The 17,807-nt window shown below is 43.7% G+C and overlaps 1 protein-coding gene across 1 annotated transcript in view; it reads left to right on the forward strand.

Moving 5' to 3' along the window:
• Positions 1 to 17,807, forward strand: part of PHF12 (PHD finger protein 12) — a 689,998-nt gene that overhangs the window by 1,901 nt on the left and 670,290 nt on the right. Inside the window, exon 2 of the mRNA XM_069615300.1 lies at positions 2,536 to 2,717. Within this exon, the coding sequence (XP_069471401.1) occupies positions 2,536 to 2,717 (182 nt within the window). The remainder of the gene's footprint in view (positions 1 to 2,535; positions 2,718 to 17,807) is intronic.

Genomic DNA, 17,807 nt, shown 5'->3' on the forward strand with positions numbered 1-17,807 from the left:
TAGCTAGCGTGCATGAGCAGTACAATTTGTATCTATTATCTAGTTCGTATACTGCTCAATCGTTGAACCTTACCAACCCAGATCGAGTATATCCACGAGTGTTCTGCAGTGGTTGAAGAGTCAACCAAAAAGTAGTGGAACTATGTTCCCGTTTCCCCGCCCCTTTTCTGCCCACTCCCTTAGATCAAACCTCATACTAGTTCCTTCCTTTTTCTCCACCCTATTGCGTTTTACAACAGTTCTAGCAAGACTGAAGAAAATACATTTGAATGACCACCATTAGTGTCATTATCCCCCACAGCATGCAGCTTTGTTCAGGTGCTCATTTGCACCTCTCAAGGGACAGGTCTATAGCTGTACACCCCCCTCCCATTACCTTTCAACGCTGTTGTACCTACAGCAATTTTGTTTGCAGATCACTGCCAAGCTGGGATTTTTGTCTGTTTGGCTATGCGTTTTATGTCCCAAGCAGTCTATTGAAATAAACACCACCAATCCAGGCATGTAAGATAGCACAGTGACATGCGCAACACTGGCTTGTTATCGGCAAGGCTCAGGTTCGACTCGCCAGTAGGGGAGAAGTTTAAAAAAAAAAGTAGTCTGGTAATTCAGGTTACCTAAAGTAAGGGAATGACCATGGATTGCCAGAGAAGTAAGGGAATTTCGTACTCTTTAGTTCCCGCTCACTTTGACCTCCGGTGTTATGACATGTATACGGGCCCCAGTTCAGATCTAATCTTCAGTGGTACCACAATATGTACTTCCAAGTTAACATTTATTGCGGGTGTACCGGTCTTGACATGCGAGACTCTTGAGATAAGGCAGTGAGGTCCTGACTTGCTTCACTGCAATCATGAACACGCTTGCCGCCCCCCTCTCCCCCCCCCCCCACACACAACAAAAGTGCCCGGGTTATATTGGTCAAGGTGGTCACTGTGCACTATACAGTTGGCACATGTTTGCGTTTTTTGGGGGGGCATTATCTACAGGGACTGTATAAACCCTCGTGGTCGGGTTGAGTCATCATTTTGCAATGCCACCCCTTCAATTGTCCATATACAATAGTGGGTAATAAGTACAGAACATTCTACTACATGTATTGGTTGTCATGGGGAAAGAAAGCCTTGTGATATTTTGACATTTCAGTGTGGCTTTAGGGAGGGGCATTGTTAACTTGGAAGGGTCCCGTGATTGCACCACTACTTATTTGAAGGGATGACAGTTTATAATTGGTATATTCAGGGATGGGGGGAAAAAGCACGTGGGATGGAGAGCAGCGTAGAGGCCGTTTTTAAAGACTACTAGGGAGTGTCCAGATAAGTCGATGGACTGCAGCACAACACCCTGTCCTGTTTGGATTACCCTAATTTTAGGGTAGCGGCTGAGATGGGAATGCCAATATGTTAAGGCGCACCTCCCAGAGTATGGGTGATGTCTAGGTTGGGATTTAATCACACACAGCCTGTAAGAAAAGAAAGAGATGTCTGTAATGTTACTTGGAGGGTTATCTGCTTTAGAACTGCATGGTAGGACCTCAGAAGTTGTCCTACAATCTCTGGTGGAACTCCATTTGTTCTTTTCATAGAATTGAGAGAATGTATGCCTTTTCTTGCAAGAATGTGCATACATTGAAAAGTAATTGGAGGGTTTTTACAGCATATTTGTCGTAACCTTTCACGTTTAGTTTCATTTCATCTAATCCCCTTTCCTCTCTCCTATGGTTTCACTTGTATGTCTAGCCTGCCCCCCACCCCCTGTGAGTCCTAATTTGTATAGTTTAGTTATTAGTATCAATTTTGCAAATATGTTCGAAATTATTCAACAAATTGTATGTTTATCAATTTGTTGTAATGTTCTCCTAATCATTAATACAAATAATTTCAAGAACTGCATGGTACGGCATGTTGGCCGAACAATTCCACTCGAGGACAATACTGTTGAGGGTGGCTTAATTCGATCTCCACATCATGTGCTTTGCGATCCATGGGTAGCTTAAGGTCTTGTTCCAAAAGTGCACGAACTTGCCATTTAGTTTCCAATTTTTTTAAATCCATGTTGAATGGCAGACCTTCCCCACACAGTGTTTCGAGAATAACTGTACCCCCTCTGCCCTTCATGAAGGAACGGTTGCAGTGTCTTGTTAATACTATACCTTCACTTCAGGTGAGGGTGTGTTCTGTAGGGGCAGCCCCACGCTAATACTGGGCACTAGAATAGGTCAAACGCAATTCACCGGTCTATGGTAGTGTAAACTCTTGCTTACAGGTGAACCATCTGCGCCCAAAGCATCCTAATTCCAATACATATTTCACATAATTGCATATTTACATCAAATACAATTTCTGTGGCTCTATGCTTTGTGGACCAATTTCTTGAGTGTGTTACGCCAGATCTTAACTGGCTGTTTGGCCTTGGCTGACGTGCGTGAATCAGTCCTACAACCGCCCCAGCCCACTGAGGTGCAATACTGCTTATGATGCAACAGCCAAGTGTTGGCTGCAGGTGACTTGTTAACATGTCTCTGTTTGTCCCCAGCAAATCCAGGCCCTCCTGGCTCCCCCCAAGAGTGAGGATGGGGAAAAGAAGAGCAAGAAGCCAGACAAGGAAAGTAGGAGGAGCGGCAGGGCCACCAACCATGACAGCTGCGACAGCTGCAGGGAAGGAGGGGACCTGCTCTGCTGTGACCACTGCCCAGCAGCCTTCCACCTACAATGCTGGTAAGAGACTTTAACGCCTTACGGGCGACATCCTCTGAGCACTCACAGGGCAGGCCAGCAATCTCCACCCCCCCTCCCGACTCCCAAAATAGAAGACCCCCTATGGTTGGGGAAGAGCCCCGAAACCCCCTAAACGCCATCCCCTAATATTTAAGAGTGGTAAGCCTTCTGCATAGCTATGCTGATGAGTTCTAAAGAGCTAGTTTGACACCATTGACATCCAGCACCCTGAGATTGGGGAACAGATCCCAGAATTCTGCGCAGACCACTACAACCACATCGCCATAAACCGGGCATGCAGTTGCAAGAGAGCATATCCTCCACTAGGAGCACCCAGTGTTAGTTTGGTGCGGTCATCCTTTTTGTACCAGTATTCACATTTCCATTGGTTTAGGACTGTTGTATAAAAAGAAACTCTGATCCAAGTGAAAGGAATAGACACTCCATAGGTATGATTCTGCTACGAGCCACAGTGATTGGTGCAATTTACGAATTTGAGATGTGAGTGCGATGTACTTTCGAGGGTGAAGCTCCTCTTGCATTTTTGGTTGCTTGCCAAGGAAGCAGACTGAGGGGTGCAAGGCAGTTTGGTGTGTGACCCACACGAGAGCCGGGGAAGCTGCGCACGTGTAGCCTAATTATGCTGAGAGTGAGAAGCATGGATATGCAAAAGAAGTTGGCGTGGGCTACCTATTGCGGAAGATCCACCGAGTTGTTAACAAACTGAGGGCCATATGTGAGGGCTGGGCGCCTTAATGTGTTGGCGTTAGGGATGCGACTTATTTGCAGATTCTAGCAGTGCTACTGGCACTTGCAGTGGTGGACGAAAGAGTACGTGGGGGCTATCGGGAGGGGCCGCCCTTCATGACAATCGAGGGTTATAATGGGATGGGCGTCTGAAACCCCCAGCCATTGGGGTTGTCTCCCACTAATGTAAAGGGTTGGAGATATGCCGCAGTAGGAATGACAATGGCTGCGGCTATAGTCTCCGCCACCCCCCCCCCCTTCAGTGGATGCATTGGATTTGTGGGTAGGCTTGTCTACTGTTTCAAGGGTTTTGTGTTGTGCAGTGGGACTCAAATTGTAAGGTCTGATGTGTATTAATCCTAGGATCTAGAAGCAGGCGTTGGTTGTAAGAATTATCAGACACGGTTCGACAGTACAGTCCAAGTGGCCGTTTGCCTTAGGAAAGAAGAGTTGGAGAGGTGTGGTAAATGTCAAAATCGAGGACGAGCACTAACTGCCGCCCTGGCAAGCTCGGCGTCCTGAAAGGTTATAGGCTCAGGAGAGAATGCTCCACACGGGGTACCAGTGCAAGGATCAGGCTGCAGATAGATGCTGTGTACACTACCTCCCTGCGGACCCAGCACAATATGGCCTCCCTGCTGCAGCCGAGCTCCTTGCTTAGAGCGCCATCTTGGCAGCCCTGTCAGCTGCACCTCCCCAGCGGGGACACGGCCTGCTCTTTAGTGGGATTATTTCTGCCCTCTGCCTTGGACTGTGTTGGATATGTGCATCAGCAGGAGTCGGCCCAGAGACGGGCCCTACCATCTCTAAGCGAGGGGGTGTGTGTGTTTTGCTTAAGTGCAAAGATGTTGCCTATTTAAAATATCGGAAATAAATGTTTTGTTCTATGCAGATTCTACCTGCTTTTTGTCACGTCATTGTACTGTAATCAATTGTGTGCATTAGTTCTCCTGCTGTTGGAATCCCCCCTACCGCCCCCTCCCCCCGAAGATCTCCCTTTCTTGCGCTGTTTGGTAGAGGCCAGCATTCACGGAAACGAGCTCCTCCTATTTGTGTTCAGCAACAGCTGACGCTGGTAGTGAAAGAGGGGTGGGGGCGGTAGCGCTGGGCTGAGGTGCCGTACATCCGCGACTAGAGCCAGCGAATAGAGCGGCTCTAGCGGTACAGTGGTTCCCCGTGCTACCAGTTTAAGGCACTATAGCTTGTCATAGTAGAACATGCTGTAGCGTTTGAGAAACATTTGGCTAAGCATTTTTGTAAAACCATTCACGTCTACTGTCTTATTTTGTGCGTGACTTATACTTCTGCCTATGGCTGCTAGGTGAGCTGTAGCAGTGCGTGTGTACAGATACAAGGAAGCATGTCATTGAATGCTGGCGTGTACCAAACTCGTGTATTTAGATTGATTTGTGCATTTTAAATGTTTTTTTTTTATGTTTGAGAGTAAACGCTGTGTTCCTACGAAATATATCTGCCGTTAGTTTTATATGGCGTTTATGGTCTCGTTATTTGATGGTATCATCCTGGGCAGCGAATTCTGCTCTTGACGCATTTCCTTAGTGGGCACTTGGGAAGTTTAACAGATATTGTCTAGGTGGGCGAACTGGTGCCATCCAGAATTTGGGGTGGATTTTTGTTCAGGATGTTGTGTTCATTCTAACGGAGTAGATATGTGGCACAAGATTTGTTAGGGACGATCGTGCCAGTGAACATTCTGTCAGTGAAGTTTTGTTTTTAAAAGTCATGTATTCCATTTTGTGATACAGTGCATCAGTTCCTGACAAAAAGTATTGAAACTAACGCTGTATGGCAACCAAAAGTGGAGGAGCCGAGAAAAGCTCCCCGAGAAGTCAGTCCCTAATGTTTTCCTATAGGGCAAAGACCAAGAAAGTTTTGTCTAACCCCTCATTTGTATGTTGCTCGTATTTTTGATTTGCTGCGCAATCTTTCGTTTTACCTCTGCTTTTTAGCTGGTTGAGAGGGTCGGAGAAGACATTTGGGAGAGGGGACGTGTGTTTGTTTTTTGGAAGACAAAAAATCCCCCCTCCCCCCCCCCCGACTCCGCTCTCGATGCAGGGATCAAAATAAAGCTATCGTTGGCAGGACCTAAAAGTAGCCCCACAGTTAGGGCATCATCTGATACATTGGATTTTTCTTTGGGGAACGAGTGTGCGATAATAACTTCTACTTTGAATGCGATCTCCAACTTTTTGTTCATTTGTATGAGTCAATGTGCTTTAAGTCGTCTAGGGTCTTTGTTAATGCTACCACATCCACCCCTCCCTCCCAGTGATGTCTGAAGACAGAATAAATCTTCACTGTCTCGCTCTGCTGTTATTTCCTTTTTCACCTGTACGCTATGACCTTTTTGATGGTTAGGAGTTGTAGAAATGGCCTTGGACACATAGCTGCAGTATGTAAATCATTACATAGGGATGGGTTTAATTGGGCTAGTGTTGCTTTGTGGCATTTAACTTTACCAACATTCTCGACCCTGTTTGCATTTACTGGTCTCCATGCACTTTAGGTTTTAACTAGGGCATTCAAACACTTGCATGCGTCAAATGCCCCTATGGGTTTTTGTAAGCACCTGGGTACAGGTCTGTTTACATTTGACCATGTAACCAATTGACCTTCAACTATGCATCATAATTGCAACATTTCTCACCTTTTTATTTGCCCTGACTTAACTCCCTTACTTTTGTGACGTGAGCTTTTTACCCTTGTGCTTGGGCACCGTAATGGTAATCCCACAGGTATGAGCCTGAAGGAGTGATGTGCAAGTTCTGAACTGCGTGTTGCTTCTCCTTATAGCCCAATTGCCCCTGCCATCTCCCAGAAACTGGTCGTTTAGCAATAATTGTAGACAAATATATTTGTCCACCCCTCAAACTCTCTGAATTTTTGCTACATTAGGGATTTGTGGACTTGGACACATTTTTATGATACTTTGGTGACCGATTCGGGTTACTCTCATGACCGATTATGGGTGCTGATAAAATGTAAACTGTGGGTTGAAGAGGTCGGACCCTTCCATACCATCACATGTTCAAAGCAAACACAGTATAAACTTGATGGAAAAGGTCAGAACCCTTCCTCCCAGGGATGTTAAAAGAAAAACTGTTTGACTAATTCTGTGCACCTGGTGGTTTTGGATTAATATAGAACTTTTCCAGCTGACGTAATCTTAGAAAAATACTATAGGAAGATGTGGTTTTTACCAGGCACGCAGATCATAATATTACAGTACTACTAAGTGGTATTCATTTAAGCATTGTCCGATGATCTACTTCGTAAACAGTTGACATCTGACTGATCCTCTCAGAACCCTACTGATCCTCAAGAGGATGTATACTTTGAGTAATAGCTCTGCTCCTATTATAAAAAAAAAAACCTTTGTGGTCCTCGCGCAAGCAAACTCTGCTGTATGAAACCTTATATACGCAATACATGACTGACTCTTCCCAAGATTTGTAGCCTTCTCAGAGTGTCATACCCGTTTGTTCACTATGCTGTATTCTAATCTTCAATATTAGTCAATGTATGGACCTCTGAAAGAGGAAAAACAGATCCAGGTGTGCTTGGCATTTGACTGTCTCTTCTAGTTGCGCAGTAAGTCTTAAACTTGCCCACTTCAACTTCAGAACGATGAAAGGCTGAGTTCTTACCCTGTTTAAAGTCTGGGTCCTGCAGGATATGCATAGATCTAATTTGATAACATTCACAGATGCATAGGACCCCTTTCTCTTGCTAACGTGGCAGAATAGGTATGGAGCAACAGCCTCTGTCTTGGAAGAAAGACCACGTGAATTCCTGTGCCGCGCTAAGAGGCTGGTCCCTGGCATTAAGTGCAATATAAAAAAACCTCAGCCCCGTAATCCAGCCTTACCCTAAACACTTTCTTCCCCATAACCTTTCTCTCCATTGCTGCAGCGTTTGAAGTTATTTTTTGCATGTCTCTCCCCTCCACCCCCCAGACCACCTCAAATTAACCCTGAAGATGTATAATGACGCTTAAAGGAGATTGGTGCTGGAAGAAAAATCTGTGGGAGCCCCGAATCTCGCCTGTAGGAGCATACTGATCAGTTTTAAGAAAGTTCACCCAGGCCTACATGACAATCGAACCATTCCATGGATTTCTGCTTCTATGTTGGAGCTTAAATAAGTACAAATATTTGTTTATCTGGTCTAGATACCACTGGCCTGGGCTAAATACACCGCTCCACAGCCAAGCCTATTTGCTAAAGCTACCACAGTGGTGATCTTTCACAGTAGACAAGCCTATTCTATAATATCTACTTTGGTAGTGGTCCTAATTTTTCCCTCTTATCCAAGGATTACAAGACTGGTCAGATAAGGCAAACTTGAGTTTTTTTTAGGGTCAGTGGTTGAACAATTAAACATCAAATGCAAAGATGTAATTGAGACTTCCCCTCTATCACCCATACGAGTTGCTGAGCATCAGCAGAGTCCCCCGCCCCCATCATTCAAATTTAAAGAGAAGCTGCCGCAGCTAGAGTGCCCTAACCAGCATTCAGGTACAGCATAGGATTCGAACCTGAAACCTCCCCTTTCCATTCAGATTGGGTCACTGCTCCTGCAGCGTTGCTGACTTGGCTCTTTACTGCTTTTCTCTCCCACAACCCAGTGGGTTTCTCCACTGAGCCTGAATCGTAACCCCCCGACCCCCACTTGAAAAACGACCTTAACTACCAGTAGGACTGTGGCATAGGTTACAGGAATGAGAAGCATAATTTTGTGAAGATATGTTGTTTAATCAGTAGTTTCGCTACTACCAGCTGTATATAAACCTCTGGTTTAATGTAACGTGTCTTGCAACATATTTTTTATCGTTTAGAAACATGTCATAATGGATTAGGGGTTATGAATGTGGGGTTACTATGACCTAGGAGAAAGAAGGGTATAGTAAAGTGTGCAGTAACTATTATGCCACCCTCGTCAAAAAAGTAATACCTTCAGACAAACGTGTTATCAACTAATTGCTTGTGAATCAGAGGTCCAATACTAAAAGTATTACCAGTGTTTTGTGACAAAATAAAATGTGTTCAAAGTAGGTGAATGCAAGTAAAAACATCTGAACACGTTAACCATGTGAGTAGAGGCTCGGTTAAGACGACAACCTGCCTGATGCACACATGCATAAGCTGTGAAACTCTGTGATCTGTCACTTGAATGGTTGGCTGCTTTTGAATCCTCATTTGAGCCAACCAGAGGACGGCATTTTCCAGGGTAAAATACCTATGTGCAAAGTGCTGTACCTTGCTGCACTATCTCAAGATATGGTAAGATTCAGCAAAACTGGTTGTATGCTGAAGCTTTTGGCCCAGGCTGATCCTCGAGAGGTACTGCTGATGTAGTTTGTATAGTCCTTGTACCAAATAAAGTACAGAGGTAGGGGGCAGAAGACTGAAAGCTAGGTGTGCTCGTTACTTGTAGCTACGAGGTGAGTGTCACAACATCCATCCCTTGGGAGGAGACAATGTGCACAGGGAAAATCAGAGTGCGGGGACGACTTTGTTTTGGCGGTAGTGTGTGAAATTGTTTGATTATAGATGGCCTGATTATGTTGACATTGATACCATGCTGTTAGATGGTGGGTGGAGCTGTTGGTCTCCTGTCTATTGCTGTCAATTTAGACTGATGGAAAGAATAACGTCATTCTTTTGTTGAGTGTAACCCACGCTGCACTGACCAAGCACAGCAGGGCCTATATGTACAGTTGAGTGTTACAAGCCAAGAACCAGGAACTTGAGTATTTTCTTTTACACAATCCTGGGCAAGTTCCTTAAACTCTTTGAGTATTGTGAAAAATGAGCTGATAACGTTGGGAAATAGTGAGAGCCTGGAAAATTCCACCGTGACCACAAATCAGGAGAAGCTGTTGCTCTTTTCTTCTATTTATGGCGAGGCTAGGTCCGTCATGACGTTGTTAAATGTCCGCTATCTGAGATTTAGCTCAGAAAGTTCAGTTTTCGTAGGCACTGACTGGCCCACAATGCATTGACCAAAAAACTGGCCTGGCATGTTTTGTTGGGATAGTATCCTGTGTGAATGTGGGCCTTTTTAGTGACTTTGTGCACTGCTGGTAGTTTTGACCAATGTTGGAGCCTCAGTGTGCTTTCAAAATGTTCACAACACGTTACAAAAATGCATGCTTTGGTACTACTCAGACTGTCTTCTGTGAAACAGCAGAGTGCAGTCATGAATGTAAACAACTTTGTGGGTGGCCGAGATGATATTTTATTTCCCCGTCTGGCCCTGGAAGCAGTCTTGCTGAGACCTTTCAATGTCGATATTACGTTTTTACAGACCCCTTAAATGCTGGATTCCTCTTCCTTGTAAGTGCTATAATAGTTGTTTTTTATCACCTGTTTTAATGCTACTCAATTTAATGAACCCTGAAGGAAAAAGTGCTGAGCCAGCTTTGCCAGTATTCAAACTTGAGAAGTGCAAGCTGGTCCTGTGTAGGAGACAAGCATGTAGTTTGATGAGCTGTAAATGAAGTATCGTTAAATTGGGTGATGGAAGCTTCTATTTGCAGAGCAAAAAAGTATCTGAAATTAGACAAAGTAAGTTGTATGTTTGTGTCAGCGGCAGATAATGCATCCCTAGGCTACCCCTGCCTAGTATGGAAAAAAAGGGAAATTAAAATTGGATCCTTATACATGCGCTGACATCTGACAAGAATTCAGGATTGAAATGCAGTATCAGGTGAACAAGTAGTTTATTAGTGATGTATTAAATTAAGAGACATGTGGTGCCAACGCGTGTTTCGACCATAAAGGTCCTTTTCAAGGCACAAAACAGAATTCCGTAACACAAGAAAAGAAACCTGGCTATTTAGCCTGAGAGGACTATTTGTTATGAAACCTGGTGCGAGTCAAGTGTTGATGACCCGTCATACGTCATTTCAAAATGTATCCAGCGTAATGTTCTTCAGTATGAATGGCATAATGCCAAGGCTTTATGTCAATGAGGTAGGCTTGGGTCCAACATGCATGCCCCTATCCAGCATGTCTGGTACAATAAAAAGAAGCCGGTTTCCATGCTAGATCTGTGTCTTCTCTATGGTCCTGTTCGATTAAAAGTTGAGAAGTATTCCTTTCTCTAGCGCTAAGGACAATTTCTTTTAGCAAGGCTGTGAAGTACACATTTTTTCAGCTTGAGACTTTTTCAGACCTGCTACAAACTACACCTGAATCCTATACCAGCTCTTTGCTCGGCTTATTTGTTCCATGCTTACATGCCCTGAAGAAATGAAGCCTGTGGGGCCTTACCTTTCCCCTTCCTGCTCTCAATCTTGCATTCGGTTTTCTTCATCCCAAAGGAAAGACTGCATTCTTTTTGCCTACTTGATATGGTATGGTATGATATGGTATGTGTTTTCAAAATAGGCTGCGCAGAAGACACTTTTTGTAATATCTGCTTTGCATCTTGATTTTTGTCTACAAAGTTGGTATTGGTCAATGATGCATTTTATTTTTCTGTAATCAGAATTCATACTTTTCAATTTACCAAATGGCATGTAGGTGAAGTCAGCGCCCTATCTTTGAGTGGGAGACCGGTCCACGTGCCTCTGGTCTTTCATACTTGGACTTTATGCTTAGATCTCCATAATGGTGGCAAGCGCTATGGTATATTTGTGAGTGCGATTATTATGCAGGGTTCGAAATTACCAAGAGCTGTGAGCTATTTAGCTCCTGCTAGTAGAGCCTGGTTAGCTTGATGCTAACAGCCCCCAGGAGGTATTTCTGATTCCCCGGGACAACTGCTCCTATATAAACATACCTATGTGATTTTTAAATCTTGGTGTTTGGGAATTTGTCTGAAGGAGAATTACAACACATCTAGACATTTAAACTATAGTGGACAATATATAATGGCATTCGATTATAGATTTCCAACCAGCTATGTGCTTGCTAGTAGTTCCCCAAAGTTAGTTCCTACTTACAGGGTGATGCCGATACCCAAGAGCTGCTTTTAGCTCCTGGTGCACAAATCCTTATTTGGATCCGTTACGATCTTAAGAGTTCTGTAGAGGAGGAAACCATTGCTGAGTTACCCGCGCCAAAGCACTTAACAAGAAAAGCATTTGAAAACTAAAACTGGAATACCGAAACTCAATCTTGAGTTTTGGAGTTTGAGCCCAAGCGAACAGATCAGAAAAAAACCTATGCTGTGGAGGGGTTCTATGTGTATCACCTGAATGTTGCATGCGTCATTCCCGGTGGATTAGGGGAATGACGCATGACGCATTCGTTCTGCTGAAATTCATAAAAGGATTGCTGTTGAATTGAATACAAAATACCTGTTCTCGCTGCCTACAGACACTGAATTTTAGTCTGCCCTATATCCTAGATTTTCATTATCAATAGTTCTAGCATGATGATCGACCATAATAAACCTAGACTAGTCAAATGTTTGTGAGACAACTAGTGGACTGTAGAGATGGCACATTTAAAGTACAGCATGACCTTGAGAAAGCGGGCGAGTGTCCTTTTGATGACCCCCGCCCGGATCCCACAACATATCAAGGAGGATTTGAGTTTCTGGCATTGCCAGAGTTGGTTCTGGACCTGGCCGTAGAAAGCCATGCATCACTTGAAATTTACAATGATGATCCCAAACTATAAGCTGCAAAATACCTACATCCATTCTAGGAATTACTCCTAAACTGGCATTAACGAAAAAGAGCTGGGAACAAACCAGCGAGAAGTAGAGTGCTAAACCTCAAATGTGAGCTGCATGATGCATAGAATACCCAGGTCTTCATGTGGGAACATCATAAATCCCATCAGTAGAGCAAATAAATGGGAGGCGTCAGCTGGCAAAGGCACACCTAAAGCCAATAGTAACTATCCTAGTGCACACCACATACCTCCATGCCTAACACCTTTGACCATAACCTTTCACCAGTTGACCTGAATGCCTGCCTCCAACTGGGTCGTCGCCATGTGAAATGACACCTGATTGTAAATCTGTTTTTTAGAGTCTGGCCAGGAAGGCATTTTCAGAATTGCTATGTAAAGTAGCTTGACAGATGGAGCGTTCACATAAACTTGTGCTTTAAATAGTGATAACAAAACTGACGACTGATGGTGTGCTCCGGCTATCTAATACTTCTCGGCTGTTAAGCCCTGTTCCCTCCATTAGACACCTCAATGCCATAGCAACCTTGCTTGACTGACTCCCTCTGATCTCATTGACCTCCCACCCCAACCAACTGCAGACTCTTGCAGGTTTCAAAGTACCAAGAAAGTAGAATGTTCTCAGAAATTGGGAATTGTAAAACCCAAATAGTTGGACCAGTGTTGTATGTGACTAGGATTGGTGCATACATATAGGTAAGATGATGGGAGTTGAGTTACCTGCAGATGTAGAAAAGCCTAATATTGTATCCGCTTTGACCTGGCTCAGTGGCTGATATTGTTAAATTATTTGGAAAATGTTATTCATCGCACCCTGCATGGGACCTGCAAAGCTCTTAACAAACAGTCACCATGTGCGCTTGCATTGCATATTCTATTTGTGCACATTGGCAAACGGGGTAGTTCTTAGGAGAGCAACATTTTGCCAATATGTAATAACGGTTGTTCGAAGAACCCCCGCTGATTATCGCCTTTTAGCGATGTTCGGCATAACTGCCGAATTGTTTTCAAATTCCCCCACCTAATCAGACTGGTTTTAGAGGTCAAACTACAAGCCACAACTTGCTTGCTTGGGAGTCGGCGGTGGAATACAGCTGGCAAAGACGTCAAGTCCAGTGTATTCCACTTTCATTGAGTGCAGCGTTCAACACTTTTGAGAAATCGCCTATGGCAAAAACTGGTGTCATGGAATATACTGCATATCCCTTGGTCGATGATTATGTAGCTACACTCTCTGATACCAGGGTTGGAATTAAAATTGACGGGCAGGTTAGGGTGTCTGAATGGATATCCGCTAAGAGAGGGGGTTCAGCAAGGCTGCGTACTGGTCCCAACCCTCCTTAACCTATTCCTTGGTGACGTCCTAACCATTCCGGCTGCATGCCCTGTTAAAATTGGTGCCCTAAAAATAGGATGGTCAGGATATGCAGATGAGCTGCTTCTCCTGGACTACACCTTGAGAGGGCGCCAACTCTTGATTGATGCTCTGGGTAATTATGCAATTGAAAATGGCTTGCATATCAATATTGAGAAATCAAATTATGGCATTTACTTTGGCATGGATTTCGGCCTCAATTTGTCTGGAGACTAGATTCTAACCCAATTGAAAAAGTTACTTGCTCTAAATACTTGGGTGTAATGATCGATGATACGTTTAAATGGTCGGTGCATTGGTAATATACATGCACCAAATGCATGATGCAAACTAGAGTGAGTCAATTTATTGACAAACAGAGAGGCTATTCCATTAAGGCGGTATTGCTGTTATACAGATCTAAAATCGTATCTTGTATTTTATCCGGTGTAGAAGAATGGTGACGCCACTAGAAGAATGCACTGGTACGACTAGAAGATACAATCTTGTGTCTTCTGCTAAGAATACCTGAATCATTAATTACCTTTAGAATTTGTGCGTTTGGAGTTTGATCTGATGAGTAAACATTCAGAGATAAATTATAAATCTATGTGTTATGAGAAGCTAATGAAATTGGATAACGATACAATAATGGTACAGGTTTTTCAAGCTTTTCGAGGGATGAGTGATTGAAAATTGTTTGGAGGTTTAGGGAAACTGTTGGGAATCTACAAGAAATGGCAGCCTTGCCAGATATTGCACCCAAAGGGGCCTATAAACCAATCCCTAAAGAGAGCTGTGAAGCGTAGGTTAAAGAAGTATAGCTATGCCGCGGACACTGAGATTGGCGTCAAATGTCAACAGTGAACCCTTTATTATGTTAGAACAGAGACAACTTCTCAAATATATTGATGCTTTAACGGCCACCTAGTAAGGCAGTATTTGATTACATTTAATGATACATCCTCTTTGGAGAGCGAGGGTCCAAAATTGGGAATTCCCAGACAAGAATGTCTCTGCTGATAATGTGGGGAGGCCATTATCCACGTAATATTTAATATTTCCATATGATGGCCTGGAACATATTGGATATAGGTTTATGAAATCGTGCGACAATAGGATGAATTTTTATGAATCAATGATTTTAGGGCAAGTTTTATTGGAAAGAAAGACCCATGAGGAGTTGTTTTGGGAGGGCAGGAACTGGGTAGGTATGGCCATAAGGATTAGCATGGCCATGGCCAGTCCATTTGTGGGCAAATAGCCAAACACCTTAAAGCTTCCCATTCTCCCTATCTGTGTTCATGCAATAGTTTCGGCTTATCCGTGGCTCTAACATCTGTATCCCAAACTAAAAAAGGATATCACCAGTGGTCGAAGTGAGCGGGAGTGGTGCTCCTCTACTATTTTTCTTTTTCTTTTTTTTTAGGTTTTACTGTTCCTATGTTTTTATTTAAAGATCCTATTTCGGAATGGTTTAGTTTTAAAATAAAAGTGTAGGAAGAAGTTAAATTGCACTTCAGTGCACTGAACATAACATTCCCTTAAATGGCAGGTGTGTTTGTTTGGGGGGGGGGGTTGGATTGCATGTGGGAGGACATGGTGATGGGGTTTATAGGGAATGGGGGGAGGCCAGCAGGGAACATAGTTCCACTACTTCTTTTCATACACTTCGATCACTTTAGATACTGGGACTGCTTTTACAAGATTTTTACTAAGATCTTATGCCACCTTTTAGAGTTCTAATGCACAGACAGGTTTTTGTCATCAGTAAATCGACATATGCAGGGTATAGAAAAAGGAAGTGTTGGAGATTTTCAATCTCTGTATTGCAGAAAGGACAACTGTCGGACTGCTGGTATTATTTTACTTACGGGCTCAATGAACTGGGACTACCGTGGAGTTTTGAAACAGGGCGCCCCCCCCTCCAAACACAAGATTCACAGCCTGAATTGTTTGAATACGGACAAATGCTCTGCAATAACTTTTTCTGGGCTACCAAAGCTCTCACAGTGGCTTAATATGAGGCATAAGAGGACAAAAACATTTCCGTAAAAAAATGGAGGTGTTTGTTTATGGTAGTTTCAGAAGGTCTGCTGTTGTTCGTTCATTCTGATCTTGCTGCATCCTCCTTATCTGCAACTAACTACTTAACCTCTTATTTGTGCCTTGTGTTTCCACTTCTTTCTCATGTTGAAGTGGACAGTCTCGCTGCTTTACACCTGCAGGACAGTTGTAACGTGCCCTCTGAGAGTCACCACACCGCTCCCAGAATACAGGACCTGCATGGCTGCGCTTTTTTTTTTTTTTTAATGTCGTAATTTGACAGAGCTTTTTGATCTTAAAAAACGGTAAAGACCGTTTTTATTGCAGTACGATTGGTTTAATATTGTTGTGTTTGCAAACATAACATGTTTCTTGGTTGGTTCCAGGAAAGGCTCTCTGTAGGCTTAAGGTCCTCCCCAGCGATTAAGGTCAATTAGGTTATTGTTCTCTACAGGGCTGGGCTTGAGCAGGATGGGAGAGATGCCAATTGTGAGGCTGTTTCTGTTTCTGGGACAGTTGTAACTGTCTCGTTAAACATGTGTTTGCTTTGATACGCAGTTGAAACACACCAAAACATTCTTGATTTTGTCACTTAGGCTTTATTTTGGTGACCCTAGTTGGAATTCTGGCACCTTGTTATCTCACTTCCACCATTTTGGGCATATCTGCAGTGAAGCTATGGCTCCAGGATTACCCTTTAAGCCGAGATGCAGCTTCCAGGCTCTAAGAGAGTTGGTAATTGCATCATCAAACGTTGATCTTTTTTGAGTTGGTCTTAAGGGTCTTTATGTATTGCAGGCTTGCTTGTTGCTCCCAGGCGAACAAACCTGTCAGAATTGTTGCGTCCTGATAAAGCTGGCTGGTATGTCTGCAGGTACGTACGCGTTACACACCCAAGCTAACAATGTGTATATTTTTCCAGCTCCGTCTTAAAAATGTAAATGTTGGTATTTTAAACCATGGCGCTGCTCACCTATTTTTAGCAGGCTCCTTGCCCATTGACTCCATTATTATTTAAACCTGAGGCTATTGCTATTTTGACCTAAGCCGTGCACACCCCAAGCCACAGCCACTCCGTGTTTCACCACCCTGACTTTCTACTCCCTTTTGAATAAACTTCTGCCTAGTGGTGACAGTAAGACAATATCTCATCAACGTTGCAGGCGTGCGTAGGGAGAGGTAGTTGGGGAGCTGTTTATGCAATATGTCAGGATTCCTCTTATTAATCCGTTATGAGTTTCGTTGTTCATTTATGCTATGCTCCTTTGACAAATGCTAGATAATGTCCTGTTAAGACATTCATGCCTATTTGTATCGTGTCTGCACAGGGGCTGAGCAGCAAGGCTTCCTTTAGAGGTGTTTATCGTGGCTTCCTGCTTTGATTTGTGCCTACTGAACTAGGGAGCTGGGTCACTGGTTCTTGATCCCCATTACTGATGGGGACAATTGCCTGCCATTTCAGTGCTGTACTGCCCTTGGGCAGGACAAAGACTGATAAGTAGTGGAAATATGTGAAAGGATGGTGAGCTAAAGACTATGGTTGAGACTCAAACCCGGGATATAGGCTTGCAGAGAAACTCCCAGAACACTCCTTCACTAGACACCCGGACTGAGTCATCGGATCAAGCATTGAGAGAATGCAATCACCAGGTGTCGACTTCTATGCTTTGCGGCTCATCTTCAGATTTGGCAAAGTAGGCTGCACTTCAAAAAGTTGGAGGTACTTTCCAAGTTCATTAACAATGTACTCTTGAGTGGCAGTCACAGCTTCTTTGGGAGAATGGGGCATCGTCCTCATTACTTTTAAAACCGTTAACGTTTTTTTGGTTGTTCCCAAGAAAACCTCTGTGCTTTTAGTGCGAGCAGCAGTGGGGAGAAGATGGGAAGTAGAAAACTGCACTGTATGATGCTTGTTTTAAAGCAGATAGTATATGCCCCTTAATCTCAATAACACTCATGCGGTTTGTTATACTAATGTACATATTGCATACTTTTTGCTGTCTTTGCTCAGAATCTGTGGCCTTGAACACAATCACAAAGCAACACTGCAAATCCCTACTCTCCCAAGTCCCAGGATGAGTAGCATTTGCGCTTAATAAAAGAGCGTATGATATGCAGTTTGGCCAAGATCACATGGCTTCACTGCAAGCAATCGTTCCACCTCCCAGTGCTGATTTCATTCTCCTTGAACACCAAAACTCGAAATATACTGTTTGCCTGAGGGCACAGTGCTACACTGCGACACACACAACCAAATCACATTGCTGATTGTTT

This window comes from Ambystoma mexicanum, chromosome 9 (assembly GCF_040938575.1).
Source record: "Ambystoma mexicanum isolate Mex_15411 chromosome 9, UKY_AmexF1_1, whole genome shotgun sequence".
Lineage (NCBI taxonomy): Eukaryota > Metazoa > Chordata > Amphibia > Caudata > Ambystomatidae > Ambystoma > Ambystoma mexicanum.